The sequence below is a fragment of the Syngnathus typhle genome, linkage group LG9 (assembly GCF_033458585.1).
Source record: "Syngnathus typhle isolate RoL2023-S1 ecotype Sweden linkage group LG9, RoL_Styp_1.0, whole genome shotgun sequence".
In the NCBI taxonomy this organism is placed as follows: Eukaryota; Metazoa; Chordata; class Actinopteri; order Syngnathiformes; family Syngnathidae; genus Syngnathus; species Syngnathus typhle.
In genome coordinates, this window is record NC_083746.1 from 1,976,101 (window position 1) to 1,991,385 (window position 15,285).

The 15,285-nt window shown below is 45.1% G+C and overlaps 3 protein-coding genes across 4 annotated transcripts; all 3 read left to right on the top strand.

Annotated features, from left to right (window-relative positions):
- Positions 1 to 170: 170 nt before the first annotated feature.
- Positions 171 to 6,816, top strand: cryl1 (crystallin, lambda 1). Of its 2 annotated transcripts, none has more exons than XM_061287614.1 (9): positions 171 to 325; positions 435 to 542; positions 1,177 to 1,303; positions 1,625 to 1,786; positions 1,898 to 1,993; positions 2,068 to 2,166; positions 4,905 to 5,013; positions 6,139 to 6,245; positions 6,593 to 6,816. In XM_061287614.1, exons 1-9 carry the CDS (start codon positions 300 to 302, stop codon positions 6,695 to 6,697), a joined length of 939 nt encoding a protein of 312 aa, XP_061143598.1. In that variant the 5' UTR covers positions 171 to 299; the 3' UTR covers positions 6,698 to 6,816. The 2 variants fall into 2 exon arrangements, with proteins under 2 accessions (XP_061143598.1, XP_061143599.1); XM_061287615.1 differs by having other exon boundaries at positions 174 to 325; positions 419 to 542.
- Positions 6,817 to 7,041: 225 nt separating this feature from the next.
- gjb8 (gap junction protein beta 8) lies at positions 7,042 to 10,080 on the top strand. Its single transcript, XM_061287616.1, has 2 exons — positions 7,042 to 7,603; positions 8,205 to 10,080. Exon 2 carries the CDS (start codon positions 8,211 to 8,213, stop codon positions 9,021 to 9,023), a length of 813 nt encoding a protein of 270 aa, XP_061143600.1. The 5' UTR covers positions 7,042 to 7,603; positions 8,205 to 8,210; the 3' UTR covers positions 9,024 to 10,080.
- Positions 10,081 to 11,349: 1,269 nt separating this feature from the next.
- gja3 (gap junction protein, alpha 3) lies at positions 11,350 to 15,285 on the top strand. The gene is made up of 3 exons (XM_061287613.1): positions 11,350 to 11,766; positions 12,832 to 13,214; positions 13,325 to 15,285. The coding sequence occupies exons 2-3, from the start codon at positions 12,849 to 12,851 to the stop codon at positions 14,276 to 14,278; spliced, it is 1,320 nt and encodes a 439-aa protein (XP_061143597.1). The 5' UTR covers positions 11,350 to 11,766; positions 12,832 to 12,848; the 3' UTR covers positions 14,279 to 15,285.

The window sequence follows — 15,285 nt, forward strand, 5'->3', positions numbered from 1 at the left end:
CGCGGAAAACATCGCCTAGCCAATCATTGGCGAGATTCACGCGCATTGGTCGGAGACGTGATATTTTGCTCGTATTGTCTTCATCTAAACGTTAAGTATCAGTTAATGTTGACCATTTAAGTAATTCTTGTGTTTCAAAAACAAATGTTTCAGAAAAAGGGGTGTTTTGAGCCTTTTGATTTGCCATAGCGGGCATGGACGTACTGGACAACGTGACGTCAGAGTGGGCGGAGGGATAGATTTCACAAGGAGTCCTGCACATCTTTTTTCGAAACATTAAATAAACAAGCGCTTCAGACATGAAGATAATCACCATCATTGGCAGGTGAGTGAAACTTCATCTTTCAGTAGTGCATAATGGTGGGCATGTGAGCATGAACTTTTTTTGTCGCATAACTTGAATCTAAATTGAGTGTAGATTGTTTATGTTACAGTGGGCTGATAGGTCGGTCGTGGGCGATGGTGTTCGCGAGTGGAGGCTACAGTGTGAAGATCCACGACAACCAACCGGGACAGGCAGCCGTCGCTCTGACTGAGATTAAGTTAGTAATCAAAATACATTGCACGGTTTTGACAACGTATGCAATATAAGTCTCGCGAGACTTAAAATCAGTGAGAATCGATACTTCTACAACACTGTAAAATTTTCCCTATTAACAACATAATACAATCTATCCTAGCATATGATGAATAGAAGTCTACAAAGTTTTGATTTCGTTTTTTTTTTTGCTTCCCCCCCTCTTAAATGCAGAGGATGAATCAGTATTTTAACCAGTCCCCCCCCCCCCACCCCTAAGTAATAGTACAGACACTTCTGTACAACCCAAATGTACTGAGCAAAAGCTAAAACAATGAGCCACCTACCCAACGACAGATAAAAATGTATTGCACTGTCCAATTTGCACAGCAACAACCATCTTGTACTTTGTTGCTTGCAACCATTGCTTCTTCTGAAGTACCTTTGCTACCCTGGATTACATTCTCCTCTCTGCTGGTGGCGGGATGAGTTCGTTTACCAAAGGGGCTGAAAATTAGGAGTGGAACATTAACAAAACACACAGCCTGTGGAAAAACACACAGCGGCAGGCTGGCTTCACGTGATCGGCCGTTATGTTACTTTTGAGGGGAAAAACAACGCGGCTGCACGAGTGGTGACTGGTGGGTTAAACTTGACAGGAAGCAGATGATGGAGCTACAGGAAGTGGGAATGCTGAGAGGGCAGCTGAGTGCCACGCAGCAGTTGGCCTTGCTCAGCAGTCATGACGACTTGCAGCAGGCTCTGCAGGGGGCCTTTTTTGTGCAGGTATTTGCCATGACCCATTATCTACTAGTTACTTATTCATAAACTGTCCTTTGAGCTCTGTGGCAATCAGAGGCTTGTTAATGAGAGACTCAATCGGCAACTACTCTGTTACCAAATTAATCAATAACAATGATGATAACCTATTTATTGTATAGCGACCTTGTTTAATTTAATTTTGCTCAAATTCTCAGAATTACTTTTGGGTTGAAGCAAAATAAAATATTGGCAAAAATCTGCTTTAAATTTAGAAAACAATGATTAACATTGACGATGACAATATTTTCTGACAGGTTAGAGATGTTTTTGTTTTGTTTTCCCTAGGAGTGCGTGTTTGAGAATGTGGAGGTGAAGCAGAACCTCTTCCGGGACTTGGAGCGTCTGGTGGGCGAAGACGTGATCCTGAGCAGCTCCACTTCCTATTTGGTGCCCAGCGCCGTCTTCTCGTCGGTGCAAAACCCAAGCCGCTGCCTCGTCTCTCATCCGGTACGTAGCGCCAGACCAACAAAATAACAATTAGCATTTCTCCAGTTTGAGAAGGATTGTGTAAGATTTTCCTTGATACACAGCATTTACCTCATAAATCAATGCTACAAGGTCAACCCGCCTTACTACGTCAAACTTGTGGAGCTGGTACCTCACCCGGACACGTCGGCAGCCACGGTGGACAAAACCCACGCCCTGCTGACTGAGGTAAAAACAGTAAAAAATGGGAAAATATTTTTTTTATTGTGACAGCATATCATACTCACTTGTTTTGCAATCAGGTGGGTCAGGTGCCCGTCCGCCTGCGGAAAGAAATTGACGGCTTCGCCCTCAACAGAGTGCAGGCTGCCATCATTGTGGAGTCTTGGAGGCTTGTACAGGTCAGTCTGGTAAATTGTTAGCTGGATGGATGGATGTTTAGAAAAATAGATAGTAGGCATGTACAGTACTGATTTCTGGTAAAGAATTTATTAATTTATACAAAGAGGATGGCTTAATAAATTAATAAAATAAATGGATTGTTATGACAATCAATGGAACGGTTGAGTGGATGCTGTAATTACAGTTAAATCCGCAAGGGGGTGCCAGTGAGTCACCTTAACGCTTTTTATTGAATGTATGGGAGAGAAATGAGATCCTCACGATGCACTTGCGAGTGAATCAATGTCCTCAAGAAGCACTCGTGCATGAATGTGCGCGCGCCAAATCCCAAGTGTAATCTTCTCTCCAGTTGTTGAAAGTTTTTGTAACAGAGACCGCAAGTCGGAAACACGTTGTCAGCGAGCAGACGTCAGCTTTAGCAGCCGATGACAGTAGCCTTCATTTGAACACATTCCTTGAAAGCAATGCATTTCACACATGTTGCTCTTTTGACACTTTATGGTGCCTGACAACCCACCAAAATACAGAACGAAAGGTCAGGGCGGCCTCATTTGAAAAAACTCAAGACCCGCATGGATCGCAAAATGGTCCCTCGTGAGACATCATAAAGGATTCTCTACAGTAGTCAAAGGCAAGACATGCGTGAAGGGACATTTGTTCTCCACGTTTGTTACGGGTGCGTGGAAGAGCAAGTCTGGAAAAAGGGGACAAAAGTTTGACGTTTCTTTCAATCACATGTCAGGAAAAGAAGTGCATATGCAAAAAGAAATGAAAATAAAGTGCAAGTTAATATGAAGGTTGATGAGAGTTGTTAACTTTCTGAACACTTTGGACTTGCAATCTTGTTTGTTTCCCTCAAGTGGATTCTTTGCGTAAAGTGTTTTGTTGAGTCAAGTACGCTTTTCGGTCCTTTAAGATCTTAACGAGCGTGCAAAGAACACGGTCCCGAGACCGGTAGCGGTGTCCGCGATACCACGTACATAATACTAATGCTGATGTTTTTTTTAACAATTGAGGTGGATCTATCATTAAATTGATCAATTTAATGATTCAGTTGCAGCAGATTTAAAAGTGTGTAATTTTGAGTTGCACACAATTGACTTGAAAATTGATCCCTTTTTTTTTTTTTTTAAATGACATGTTGACAGCCAATAGCACGGTGTGAATAATTCATCGTCCAATAGCAACCGACTCCCGCGTCACGATGGCCTCACTTCCAAGAAGTGAAGCCGGCGCTCGAGGAATGGCGCTCCTAACCTCTCACCTGACCTTAAACTGGCTCCAATATTGTTGTGTTCCCGGACTGGAATTTTGCACAGGTTAATCTTAGTGGATTGCACGCTGCGCACATTTCTTTCCGATCCAGCCGGCGTGAGGATGGCGTCCCCTCTGCACGCTATTGCGGAATTCCCGTGTAGGATCGCATGTGAGGGGCGTCTTCGCACCGGGCTGTGGAAGTTCAGGTTCCGTGCGAGGCTCCTGTTATGGGACTTAAGCCTGAGGCTTGCATCAAGTGGCAGGTGTTAAAAATGCCACTCTGATGTTAAAAGTGGACCACGTTGCCCAGAATGCACGACAGCATCAGCTCCTCGTTTTTATCCCAAAGCACATTTTTAAATGGGAGATGTCTCCTTGTTGAAAAATGGCTACATTTCAATGATTATTAAAACAAAGGCCAAACTTGCCTGACTGGAATGATCTTGTCTTCTTTGGTTATGGTGGTTGGGGCGGACCAACATGTTCACCTGGATTGTTAGGCGGCAGTCACCCTTGCAAAATGTAGGACAGAGGTTTAGTCGCTTGAATGTCTGATTTGTGTGCGAGATGAAGACCGAATGGCTGCTGCGGGGCAACGTGCACAATGTGTCGCCCACCAACCTACGCTTGGGATCTCGATCGACAAAATGCGTGCAACAAAATCATCAAGCGGGTGGCAAGTGCAAATATTTTGAAATTGTTTTTTTGTTTTTTTTGCCACAAGCGGCGTTTTGATGTGGCCGTCACTAAGGGGCAAGTAACCCAAAACGAAAAGATCAAATGCGTGTCCTTGTTACACAACAGGGCGACCCTATGCCCCCTCTTGCCCATCCGATTACATAGAGAGAGAGACGGGGGTCCTTGAGTCAAAGCCAGCGTCTGAAAGCAGAGCAGCTGAGAAAGCGGATGGTGATCATTGTGGAGGAAAAGGTTCCGCCCACCTGGCCACTTAGCCAAGATAACAGGCTCGTTGTTGAACGGTAGACTGGAACAAAGAGCGGCCTGTGAGGCCCCCCGCCGACCCTCGCGCTCCCCCCTTACCCCACCCCGTCGACCCGATTTGCTCTCAGCTTTGATTTCCTACATCGTGACAAGCTCACCTGAACTGATCCGCACACCGGACGCCACTTCATCCGCGCATGGCCGCTCTTGAAATCCTCCAGTGTGACTCCGCTCTTGACTCATCCTGAACACACACACATGGCATTGATGATTTCAACACTCTTTCTGTCGATCCCTGTCTCATGACAACAACATTCCTAGAAAATTACAATGTCATTTAAATGGATTTTTTTTTTTTTTTTAGAATAGGCCCTCTGGCTATTTGTGTGGTCCTTGATGACCCCTGTCCTGAACCCTCATCCCTCCATCCTGGACCCTCAGCCAGCCAGTCATCTTGACATTATTATTTTCAACGTTGCTTCATACATGTGTACATTGGTGTGGTGCACAAGACTCAGTTGTCCATCTCCTTCCTCAGGATGGCATCATCTCCGTCCAGGACATCGACCTGGTGATGTCAGAGGGACTGGGAATGCGCTACGCCTTCATCGGCCCCATGGAAACCATTCACCTCAACGCACCTGAAGGTCATGCTGCACCCATTGACTTATTTCGAAGTCATTTATCTTTTACGATGAGTTCACCGTCATGCTTCCGAAACTCTCGTGGACTGGCGGTCAGGTCACGTGACGCTGCAGCCGTACCGAATGACCCGTCTGCTAAGCGCCAAATGATAACATATAACACGTCGCTGCATACGTTACATGCTATGCGGCTTTGCCGAGAGTGAAACGGCAGGTAGATGGAGAATGTCAGCTGTGGGTGTGAAAGCCACACAGTCGCTGGGCCTGCGAGCGGGAACACTTTGGGGCCCCGACAAAGGCGTCTTTTGATGCTTGACCCCCCCCCGACCTCCTCACACCAGTCATCCAAAAGTCACATGGCGTCCCAAGCAGACAACCTTGTAAAACTCCTCAATTAGTTCCACAATCAGATGGTAAAGGCAAGAATGTGGATTTCCGACACAATCACATCGCACGGGTACGTTTACTTCAAAGTCTTATACTTAACTCTATTGCTAACCAAAACAGAAGCACCCACCGAGAAAATCCGGTAGGTGCCTCCTTCAACGAGACAACTCAACTGTTACAACTCACTCTCCCACATTCCAACTCCGAGGGCCGCGTCTTTGTCTCGGTCAATAACAAAAGAACAGGCAAATCTTTACGATGTTACGTCTAATCATTTTCTGCATCCCAAGGAGACGTTCGTCCTAAGTGGAAAATTAAGCTTCACGTCGTTGAATGTCAAATTTCCTGGTGTGTTAATGGTCAACGGATTTATTGGAGCGTGGCATTAATCATTCACCAAACAAAATGCCTTTGTCACGAGGAAATGATTAAAGAGTGGTCAATAATGGCCGTGACTCGAAGGAAGCGTGTGACAGAGTTTTCTGGTTCATGTTATACTAATCGTCGTTTCATGCGAGCGGAGTTTCATTTTCAGTCGTTATTTCTTGACACCAAACCGACTTTACATGTTTCTGGCAACAAGACAAGTTTGAAACCGAACATGCGTTTGTGTCAAGGTCACACACGAACATCTCTGAATATCATTTTATGAGCAGTATGTACTAACCTCATCATAGTGTTGCATTCAAGCGCTGCTCCGCCATGTTTGTAGTCCTTCTCTGATCCTCTCTCCTTCCGCAGGTCTGGCAGACTACATGAGGCGTTACGGTGACGGCGTCCGACGAGTTGCGAGTTCCTCTGGGCCCGTCCCGGACTTCCTATCTGAAGATGCCAAAAGAATTGTTAGCGTATGTATCCACAAAGACAACACGGACCAGCTTGTATTGAAAACTCGTATTGTAGCTCTTGTAATTCCATTTAAAATAGAAGTCACGATATTCCACGTATTCGTGTGTGCGTTTTGGCCACTAGGGGGCAGAATAATTCAGACACAGCGACATAAAATGAAGTGTTTCACAGTTAATTTTTTGCCCATTTTGAAAGACCTCATATTGGCTGGCGATGAGTAAGTCAGGCACAGAATATTTGATGGAGACTAACGTTTGCATTATCAAAAGACACGAAAGACAATTCAGTCTTGGCTAAAGCGAACGTCCATGTTTTGGTCAACCAGTTCGAATTCTTTCTGTTTTAGGAGATGTGCCAGCTGATCCCCAATGACGAGCGGCATCTGTCGGCCCGGCGGGAGCGGCGAGACCAGCTCCTTATGGGCCTGGCCCGCCTCAAGAAAGACCACTGAAGGCATGGGCACTACCTCAACGTGCCACTGGAATTTATTTCACTAGTATTTGTTTTCCTGATTTAAAACAACAGTCAGGAATAGCTGTCCGTTTTGTGGCATAAACATTGTCGAATGGTTTCATTGTGTGGTATTGTTCTTACACATCCACATGATTTTCAAGCTCTTATTTAAAGTTCTATTGATTACGCGTTGTGTTTCACTGACTGGACATCTGCAATTGATTGATTTCAAGGATGGTGAGTCCATCACACAGTGGTAGCCATTTGTTGAGCTGATCAAATTGTTTCCTGAATGCCAGGTCATGAGTCTCGCACTTATTTGCTGTGACCTCATGCGTCCGTTGCGTTCACACACTTTGAACCAAACATACTTTTTTGGGAACAGGAAAGGCAATTTAGAGGCATGTTTGGTAAGTACAAAAGACAGATTTGGATTAGCAAAATGTAGCCTTTCAAAAAGATAATGTAATGTCTTTATAAACAAATGAATTCATTCAATTTTCATTTGGCAAAATCTAACTTCAAAAACAATGTACGTTTTTTTAAGCCTTTGACTGTTTTAAAACACTGTGCTGTAGTAGTATTTAACTTAGTACAGAGAACAAGAATGAAAGATCTGCAAATATTGTGTGTGTGTGTGTGTGTGTGTGTGTGTGTGTGTGTGTGTGTGTGTGTGTGTGTGTGTGTGTAGCCCCACCCCTCCCCTATGCACATTGATGAGCATGAGAAGTTTCGTGCGCCTTTGCTTAAAGTTGCTCATCCCAGCAGCACATCTCTTACTTGCTCAAGCAGTATCTTTTAAATCAGTTTATTTACTTTTACTTGTTTATAACACATATTGAATCAAAGGACTACTTTTTATGGAAGATTAATTTTTTTTACTTGACTTTTTCTGCACAGACAGGTGAGATAACATAGTTATGCATCTGACATCTGCTCATCAGATATGCCATGACAACATTATTTACGTTTTTCTTTTTTTAATTTCTAACAATTTACTGTATTATTTAATTTCTTGCTCTAATGACTTGATTGTTCTGCCCAGTGGCACTTTGCATATTGAATTTGGCTTTTTTGTTCATGAACTCAATTTCATCATTGTTTTTAGAATTTTGGCCTCAAATGTCTACTTAAAAAAAAAAAAAAAATAGCCTGCCTGTCTTTTTGGGATTTTTTTGACTGGGTTGTTTCATATTACAGTGTGAAACAATCAGATTTTTAAAAATAATTAAGTTTGATAGTTTTGGCCTAAAATGGTTTTGGGTCATAGCTTTGTAGCAATCTTTTTTGTGGGTCTTCCCAAGACGGACATGTTTACCAAGATTCATGCTCCAAAATAAAACTGAGTTCAGGAGGTTGATTCTCAAAACAATCCAATTTTATTTTCTTGGACAAAATGTCTCCAGGCTTCATGTTCCAAAGTAAAACTGGCTTCAGGGCCTGAAACTTCCAAAGAATCTGTCGCTGCGAGACTGTTTCTCAAGGCTGTCTTGGTGCCCCTGCAGGCCATCATGTCGTGGGGCGCCCTGTACGCCCAGCTGGGCGGCGTCAACAAGCACTCCACCAGCCTGGGCAAGATCTGGCTGTCGGTGCTCTTCATCTTCCGCATCACCATCCTGGTGCTGGCCGCCGAGAGCGTGTGGGGCGACGAGCAGTCCGACTTCACGTGCAACACGCAGCAGCCCGGCTGCAAGAACGTGTGCTACGACTACTTCTTTCCCGTGTCACACATTCGCTTGTGGTGCCTCCAGCTCATCTTTGTGTCCACACCGGCGTTGCTAGTGGCCATGCACGTGACCTACCGCAAGCGTGGCGACAAGCGCTCCATATTGGCGTCCAACGGCACCGAGAAGCCCAGCGACATCGATCTGGAGACACTCAAGCGACGCCGGCTTCCCATCACCGGTACCCTTTGGTGGACGTACACCTGCAGCCTCTTCTTTCGCCTGGTCTTCGAGGGCGGCTTCATGTACGCGCTCTACTTCGTCTACGACGGCTTCCGGATGCCGCGGCTGGTCAAATGCGAGCAGTGGCCCTGCCCCAATAAAGTGGACTGCTTCATCTCGCGGCCCACCGAGAAGACCATCTTCACTATCTTCATGGTGGCCTCCTCCAGCATCTGCATGGTGCTCAACGTGGCCGAGCTGGGCTACCTGGTGGGCAAGGCACTGATGCGCTGCTCCGGCCGCCGTCGAAACAGAAGATTGTCGTATAACCACAAGGAATCGGTGACGCGGGACAACACCGCCTTGCAGAACAAGAAGAACGAGCTGCTGCTCTCTACCCCCACGTCGGACTCCTCCATACGCAAGACTGTGTGCTGAAGGGGACCGGCGGAACACAACGCGAGACCAGAAGGTTGTGTCTGTTCCTAACGTGAGCCTGGGTCTGTCCTAGTAGTTTCCAGAACGGGAACGATCTGGATCCTAGATGGATCAATTCGTCTGATTAATCATTTCACTTTTCAAGCGTTTCGCTATTTAAGCTCTGAAAGCAGTTGGATATAAAGTAACACTTTGTTCCCAAAAGTCAGTCCTGAAAATGAATGTCACTGTAGCTTATGCAACAGTTAACCACGAAATATAACCTCAAAAACGATATATTGTCACAAAAGGGAGATTTTTATCTTAAGGTAATGCAACATTTTACAACACACTGACATTTTCGACAAAGGATTCCAGCTTTAATATTCTTTTGCCCGCCCCCAAAAAATAAATTGCATATGGGTCACAAAAGTATTTGTATTACCAAATGCAACAGGTTGAGCTGGCAGGTCCGAGGTCGGTGACGTTTTGCCGTTTGTTTACAGAAAGGCACAATGAAGGACCACCAAATTGCAGAATTGTATTGTATGTACGGCAATGGCCCAACGGAACAAGTGAATGATGTTCCTCAGGGAAACGTTTGAAGTCTCCTCGTTTTCTGCCCAGAACAAAGAAATGTGTCCTGATACTTTTAACCACACTGTCTAACAATCGTTTCGGGTCACACTCTTTGGCTCCAAAGTATGTGAACGCCTGTTTTGTACATGCATTTTATCTAATTTAGCTAAAAGTATGTTCCAAACATATTTGCTTGAAAAAAACAACAACTGGAAAAGTGACTGTCATGTGACTTTTGGTTTGTTTGATAATCTATTTATTAACTCCAGTGTGACATTGATGTTTATTTTGTCGCAGCTGAGTGTTTTCCTTGATTTTCACCGAGTCGCTACACTGACACCTAGTTTGTTTTTTGAACCTCTGTTGCTTTCTTACTCACTTTAAACTTGTTTTTTGCTGTATTTTTGTGATGTATAATCTAAGTGTGATTAGCCATGCCTAATTTTAATGCTAACTAGTAGCTTAAAATGAAATAAATAGGACAAAGACTAACATCAAAGCCTGTATTTGTCTGTTCCTGAGATAAACCATGACACCAGATGAGACATGTTTCAAGTCACATAAAAATGAAATTAAATGAACATACATCTAAAATAAGATAAATCTACTCACCTGAAGACGGCATGTAATGGAGCAGGCGAGGAAAGATGTCCTTGAGGGGCGATACTGCCCCCCAGTGGCCGTTTTATGCACTGTTGAATTTCAAAAGTTTTGCGTACACCTGTATATATATTAAAATGAAGGAAAATTACTGTTAAATTATTTTTGTTGACGTCAAATTGCTTAGTAATACTAGCAACATGCCAAGTGTCTTCCAAAAGTGCGTGTGTTACTTGTGTGTTGCGTTGTATCAGCTTTCAGCGCTGGTCTTATTTTAACGGCTGGTGGCGCGCTAATCGCAGCCGACTTGCCAACCTCCCCCTGAATAACAAGACGAACCTTGTCTTTGTCCTCCCTGCTCCCAAAATAAATCCCCCTTGGCCACACCGATGGGGGAAAAAATGTTTGGGGATTGGAAGGGTGTGATCACTAATTATACAAATTATGTAACAAGTGATGTCGTAACACGCTTAACTTTAACCTTTAAAGACAATTATATTCAATATATGGAATGTAATTTTTCTTCATCAAATTTGTAATTAATAATTTTGCTCTATTTTACCATCTCATACCTGAGAGATTCGTCTTTTTACCCTTTAATGTTTAAAAGCTGGCATGTTCTTATTTGTATTAGTCCGACATTTTCTACAATATATTTAGAAATACATATTTGATTCATTTCTGTTTCATGCATAACTCTGTGTTTGCATATTTTCCACTGATGTCATCTGTGTGCAAACTACTTATTTTCATGACGCCCTTTGAACTTTTTTTTAAGTTGGTGGAGGGGTCAGGGGCTGTGCACAGACAGGGTGGTGGACGTGGGGCAGCTTCACTCAGGCACGTAATGACTGGCAGTGCAGACATGAGTGGCGAAAGCCGGTTGACACCTGAACGCACCACGTAATGAAACAAATTTGCTTCTCTTATTTATTTATTTTCTTATAGTTCTCGGACACCCAGAGGAGGTCACACCCAAGTACGGGCAGGGCCCCACATAGATGAAAGAGGGCGTGCTGATTTTGTTTCTACTCCATGGGAGGGGGGCGAGAGGGGGGGGCTGGGACTTCTGCCCCAGGGGCACCCCCAAAGCATGTGAGCTTTTGCCGTGCACTTTAAAGAGCGTCCTTTCTGCTGTGTCAAGGTATGAGCACATTTATGCTTTTTTTTACTGGCACACAAGAAACACTGAAATGATATTTCAAAATGAATTCTGGGCGTTTTAATTAGTCTTTGGAGTGCAAACAAAGCCAACAATGGTGCCTGCTCTAGTGGCCTCTGCTTTGTCACTTTTTGTGTGTCTGTGTGTGTGTTACCTTTACATTTTTGCTACTTTTTAAAGAGCTTGTCCACCTTTTTAAGAGAATTCAAGAGCTGCGTTGGAAATTTACCAGATTTAATTAAAGTTCTTTAATTTGGGGGGGAAAGGCATCATCAGGCCACCGTAATGCCGGGAAATATTTTATTATTTACATTTGTTTAGGTTGCATAATGTTAATTTTCATCATTTGTGCTTCTCGCAGGTGTGGAGAATATCAAGAGCGTCGGTCCATGGATTTATTAGCTTTAAAACAGCGACATTATTGTAAGTTTTTCCTCCTTTTGATTTTATAATTAACATGCTACAAAAGATGACATTGTTAGTTAAAAAAAACGACCCGCATAGCTCAGAATTGAATGATTTGTAGGTGATTTATTCATTTTCAAGCTATGTAAGGGACATTCACCATTTATAACATTTTAAGAATTGTTAAAGGTGCTTGCCTGTCATTTCCCCCCATTATTCATGATGACGAGAGATGCGTTGAAATGTTTGATTTTCATCGTGTGCCATAAGGCATCACTTTCTTGTTTAAAGCGTATATTGAATAGTTGACATTTTATTCATTTATATTTTTGTGTGAATTTGCTTTTTATAATTTTGGAATACTTTATATAAATATATTTTATAGAGTCCATCCAACGTGCTAAAAAACATCTGATCATGCAAACTAAAATTGGATCACAAGTATAATTTTTTTTTTTCTGATTGGTGCTTTTTTATAGGGGTTCTTTAATTAGTATTGCTAATAATTATAATGAGGCACGTACAGTGGGTAGCCAGTTGAAAGGAGGGTGGTGTCGCTATTTGTTCCCGTGTGTGTGTGTGCATGTGTGTGTTTTGCAGCGTGATAATGTCGATCTCAGCACATGCCTGCTGGCCAGTGGAGCGAACAGGTGAGCAGGCAAGCAAGCATTGCCTGCCGTACAGAAAGCGAGAGAGCGAGCGAGAGAGGACAGTTTAGTACAGTAGATGAAATGCGTTGATGAGATTTACCGTAAGAGACCAAGTTGTGTCTTTGAGAACAACTGTCCATCCATTTTGTAAACCGCTTATCCTCACGAGTGCCGTGGGTGTGCTGAAACTTATCCCAAAAGTCTTTGGGTGGGAGGCGGGGGACACCCTGAACTGGTCGCCAGCCAATCGCAGGGCACACAATTTGGAGTGCTCAATTGGCCCACCATGCATGTTTTGTAATAACTAAAAAAAAAAAAGAAAACTGTGCCAAGTTTGCATGTTTCCAATTCCAGTAAATTAAGTTTGAGAATGTTATTTTACCTGAGCGCCGTCTGTCGTCCGCCCCTCTTCCTGACCGGACATTGTCCACAGGCTGGCAGTCTTGAAGCATGGGTGACTGGAGTTTTCTGGGGCGTCTGTTGGAGAACGCCCAGGAGCACTCGACGGTGATCGGCAAGGTGTGGCTGACCGTTTTGTTCATCTTCCGGATCCTGGTGCTGGGCGCCGCCGCCGAGGAGGTGTGGGGGGACGAGCAGTCCGACTTCACCTGCAACACGCAGCAACCCGGTTGCGAGAACGTGTGCTACGATCAGGCCTTCCCCATCTCGCACATCCGCTTCTGGGTCCTGCAGATCATCTTCGTGTCCACACCCACGCTCATCTACCTGGGACACGTGCTGCATATAGTGCGCATGGAGGAGAAGCGCAAGGAAAAGGAGGACGAACTGCAAAAAGTCAACAGATTCCAGGAAGAGGTGAGGGGAACCTTAATTGGGTTGCCAATTTTAAGACTTTGGGACGAAAATCCTTCAGACACGTTAATGCTTACGAGATGAGGTTTGAAGATCTGTCCCTTTGCTTCCAGGAGAAAGAGCAGCTGTACAGGAGTAGCGATAGCAGTGGGGGACGTCGAAGCAAAAAGGCCAAGCCCCCCATCCGGGACGAGCACGGCAAAATCCGCATCCGAGGAGCTCTGCTGCGCACCTATGTCTTCAACATCATCTTCAAGACTCTCTTTGAGGTGGGCTTCATCCTGGGCCAGTATTTCCTGTACGGGTTCCAGCTGCAGCCCTTGTACAAGTGCGCCCGCTGGCCCTGCCCCAACAAGGTGGACTGCTTCATCTCGCGGCCCACGGAGAAGACCATCTTCATCATCTTCATGCTGGTGGTGGCTTGCGTTTCGCTTTTCCTCAACCTGCTGGAGATCTACCACCTGGGTTGGAAGAAGCTCAAGCAGGGCATGACCAACACTATCGCGCAGGAGCAAGAGGCCGCGCGACGCTTCGCCCGTACCGACGCCCGCGAGCCGCAGTGCTCGACCCCCGGGACCGGGGGCAAGTACACGGACGTAACGGCCGGCAGCGGGGCCTTCCTGCCCCGGCCGGAGTTTAAGGTGGACAACTTGCAGCAGGAGGAGGCCCTCCGTCAACACGCGCCCGTCGCCCACTACTACATCAGCAACAACAATAACCATCGGCTGGCCGCCCAGCAGAACTGGGTCAACCTGGCCACGGAGCAGCAAACTCGGGAGTTGAAAGCAACCTCCCCCACGCACACATCTTCCTCCTCCGCCTCCTCTTCCTCATCCAACCAGCCACCTGTGGTGGACGCCGCCCACAGTGCCACCCCGAGTACCAGTCCGAGTACCCGCAGCAGCCCGGGCTCCGAGATCAACGAGTCTGATAAGTACCACTTCACCACCACCACCACGGTGGAAATGCACAAGCCCCCCGTGACCACCACACCGGACCCTCGGCGATTGAGTAGGGCCAGCAAGAGCAGCAGCGTCCGGGCCAGAGCCAACGACTTAGCGGTATGAGCCCCGCTCCGGGCCTCCCTAACCCGGAAAGCGACACTTCCTGGCGGCAAAAGGTGGCCTATATCTTTCCGTTTCGCACGTAACCCACCGTGGAGGGACATTCGTGTGGCTTTGATACTACTAAATTGGACTTTGAGCCTTTCAAGCAGAGCCCAGGGAAACGGGTACATTGACAAGTTAGTGGGCTTTCACACAACTAAGTTTCGGGCGTTAAATGTTACACCTCGGTCCCCTGATCCCTTTGCCGCCAAGTGTGAAAGGGGCTGAGAACTCTTTCGGGGAAGATCTAGTTTTGTTTTGTTTTCTTCTTCTTGCTGCACTGAATGGACTCCTGCGGGTGCCCGGTTTTAAATCGGTACCCACAATGCACTGCAGCACCCGCCCCCCTGAACAGAGCAACGGGCTGGCCCTGAGGGAGTCTCAAACCGCTAACATGGCACTTGACACAAAATGAGACATATTATTGAATTCTACACAAAACAACAGACTTGTCATTTTGTAAGGAACATACTTTGACTTTTCCAAACACATCCAATGAAGTTGGCTTCACTCACAAAGTAGAAGAAAAAGCAAAGATGTCATTCAAACACTTTCACCAAAGCGCTATCTTCAGGGCCTTTTTAGCAAAAAGATGCAATTTCCTATTTTTACGCAGCAAAAATGAGAAAAACTTTTTTTCCCCCCTCCAGTTGACATTTTAGTAGTTGATCTGCACATGTAGGAAACAAAATCTAACATTGCTAGAACGAGAGAGCGTCCTCTAAGGAACATCAAATCTTTTAAAAAATGTCTTAACATCTGCTCACAGCATAGGCAGAGTTTTAAAGAAATTTGAAAAAACAAAGTGATTCATTTTATGACGACAAAAGTAGAACGTCAGTTTGTGCGTGTTCACGTGTGTGCGCGCGCGCGTGTGTGAATGCTCCTTTTGTAAAGTTGATGTAAATGTTCATTTACCTCAAATGTTTACAAAAACTGTTACTAAATAAAACTTTTTTTGTACTAGA

Excerpts from the sequence above, each read along its gene's own strand:
- gjb8 (XM_061287616.1), top strand. The coding sequence starts at position 8,211 with ATGTCGTGGGGCGCCCTGTACGCCCAGCTGGGCGGCGTCAACAAGCAC.
- cryl1 (XM_061287614.1), top strand. The coding sequence starts at position 300 with ATGAAGATAATCACCATCATTGGCAG. Across the intron at positions 326-434 it reads ATAATCACCATCATTGGCAG|TGGGCTGATAGGTCGGTCGT; the intron begins GTGAGTGAAACT and ends TTTATGTTACAG. Across the intron at positions 2,167-4,904 it reads AGTCTTGGAGGCTTGTACAG|GATGGCATCATCTCCGTCCA; the intron begins GTCAGTCTGGTA and ends CTCCTTCCTCAG.
- gja3 (XM_061287613.1), top strand. The coding sequence starts at position 12,849 with ATGGGTGACTGGAGTTTTCTGGGGCGTCTGTTGGAGAACGCCCAGGAG. Across the intron at positions 13,215-13,324 it reads TCAACAGATTCCAGGAAGAG|GAGAAAGAGCAGCTGTACAG; the intron begins GTGAGGGGAACC and ends CTTTGCTTCCAG.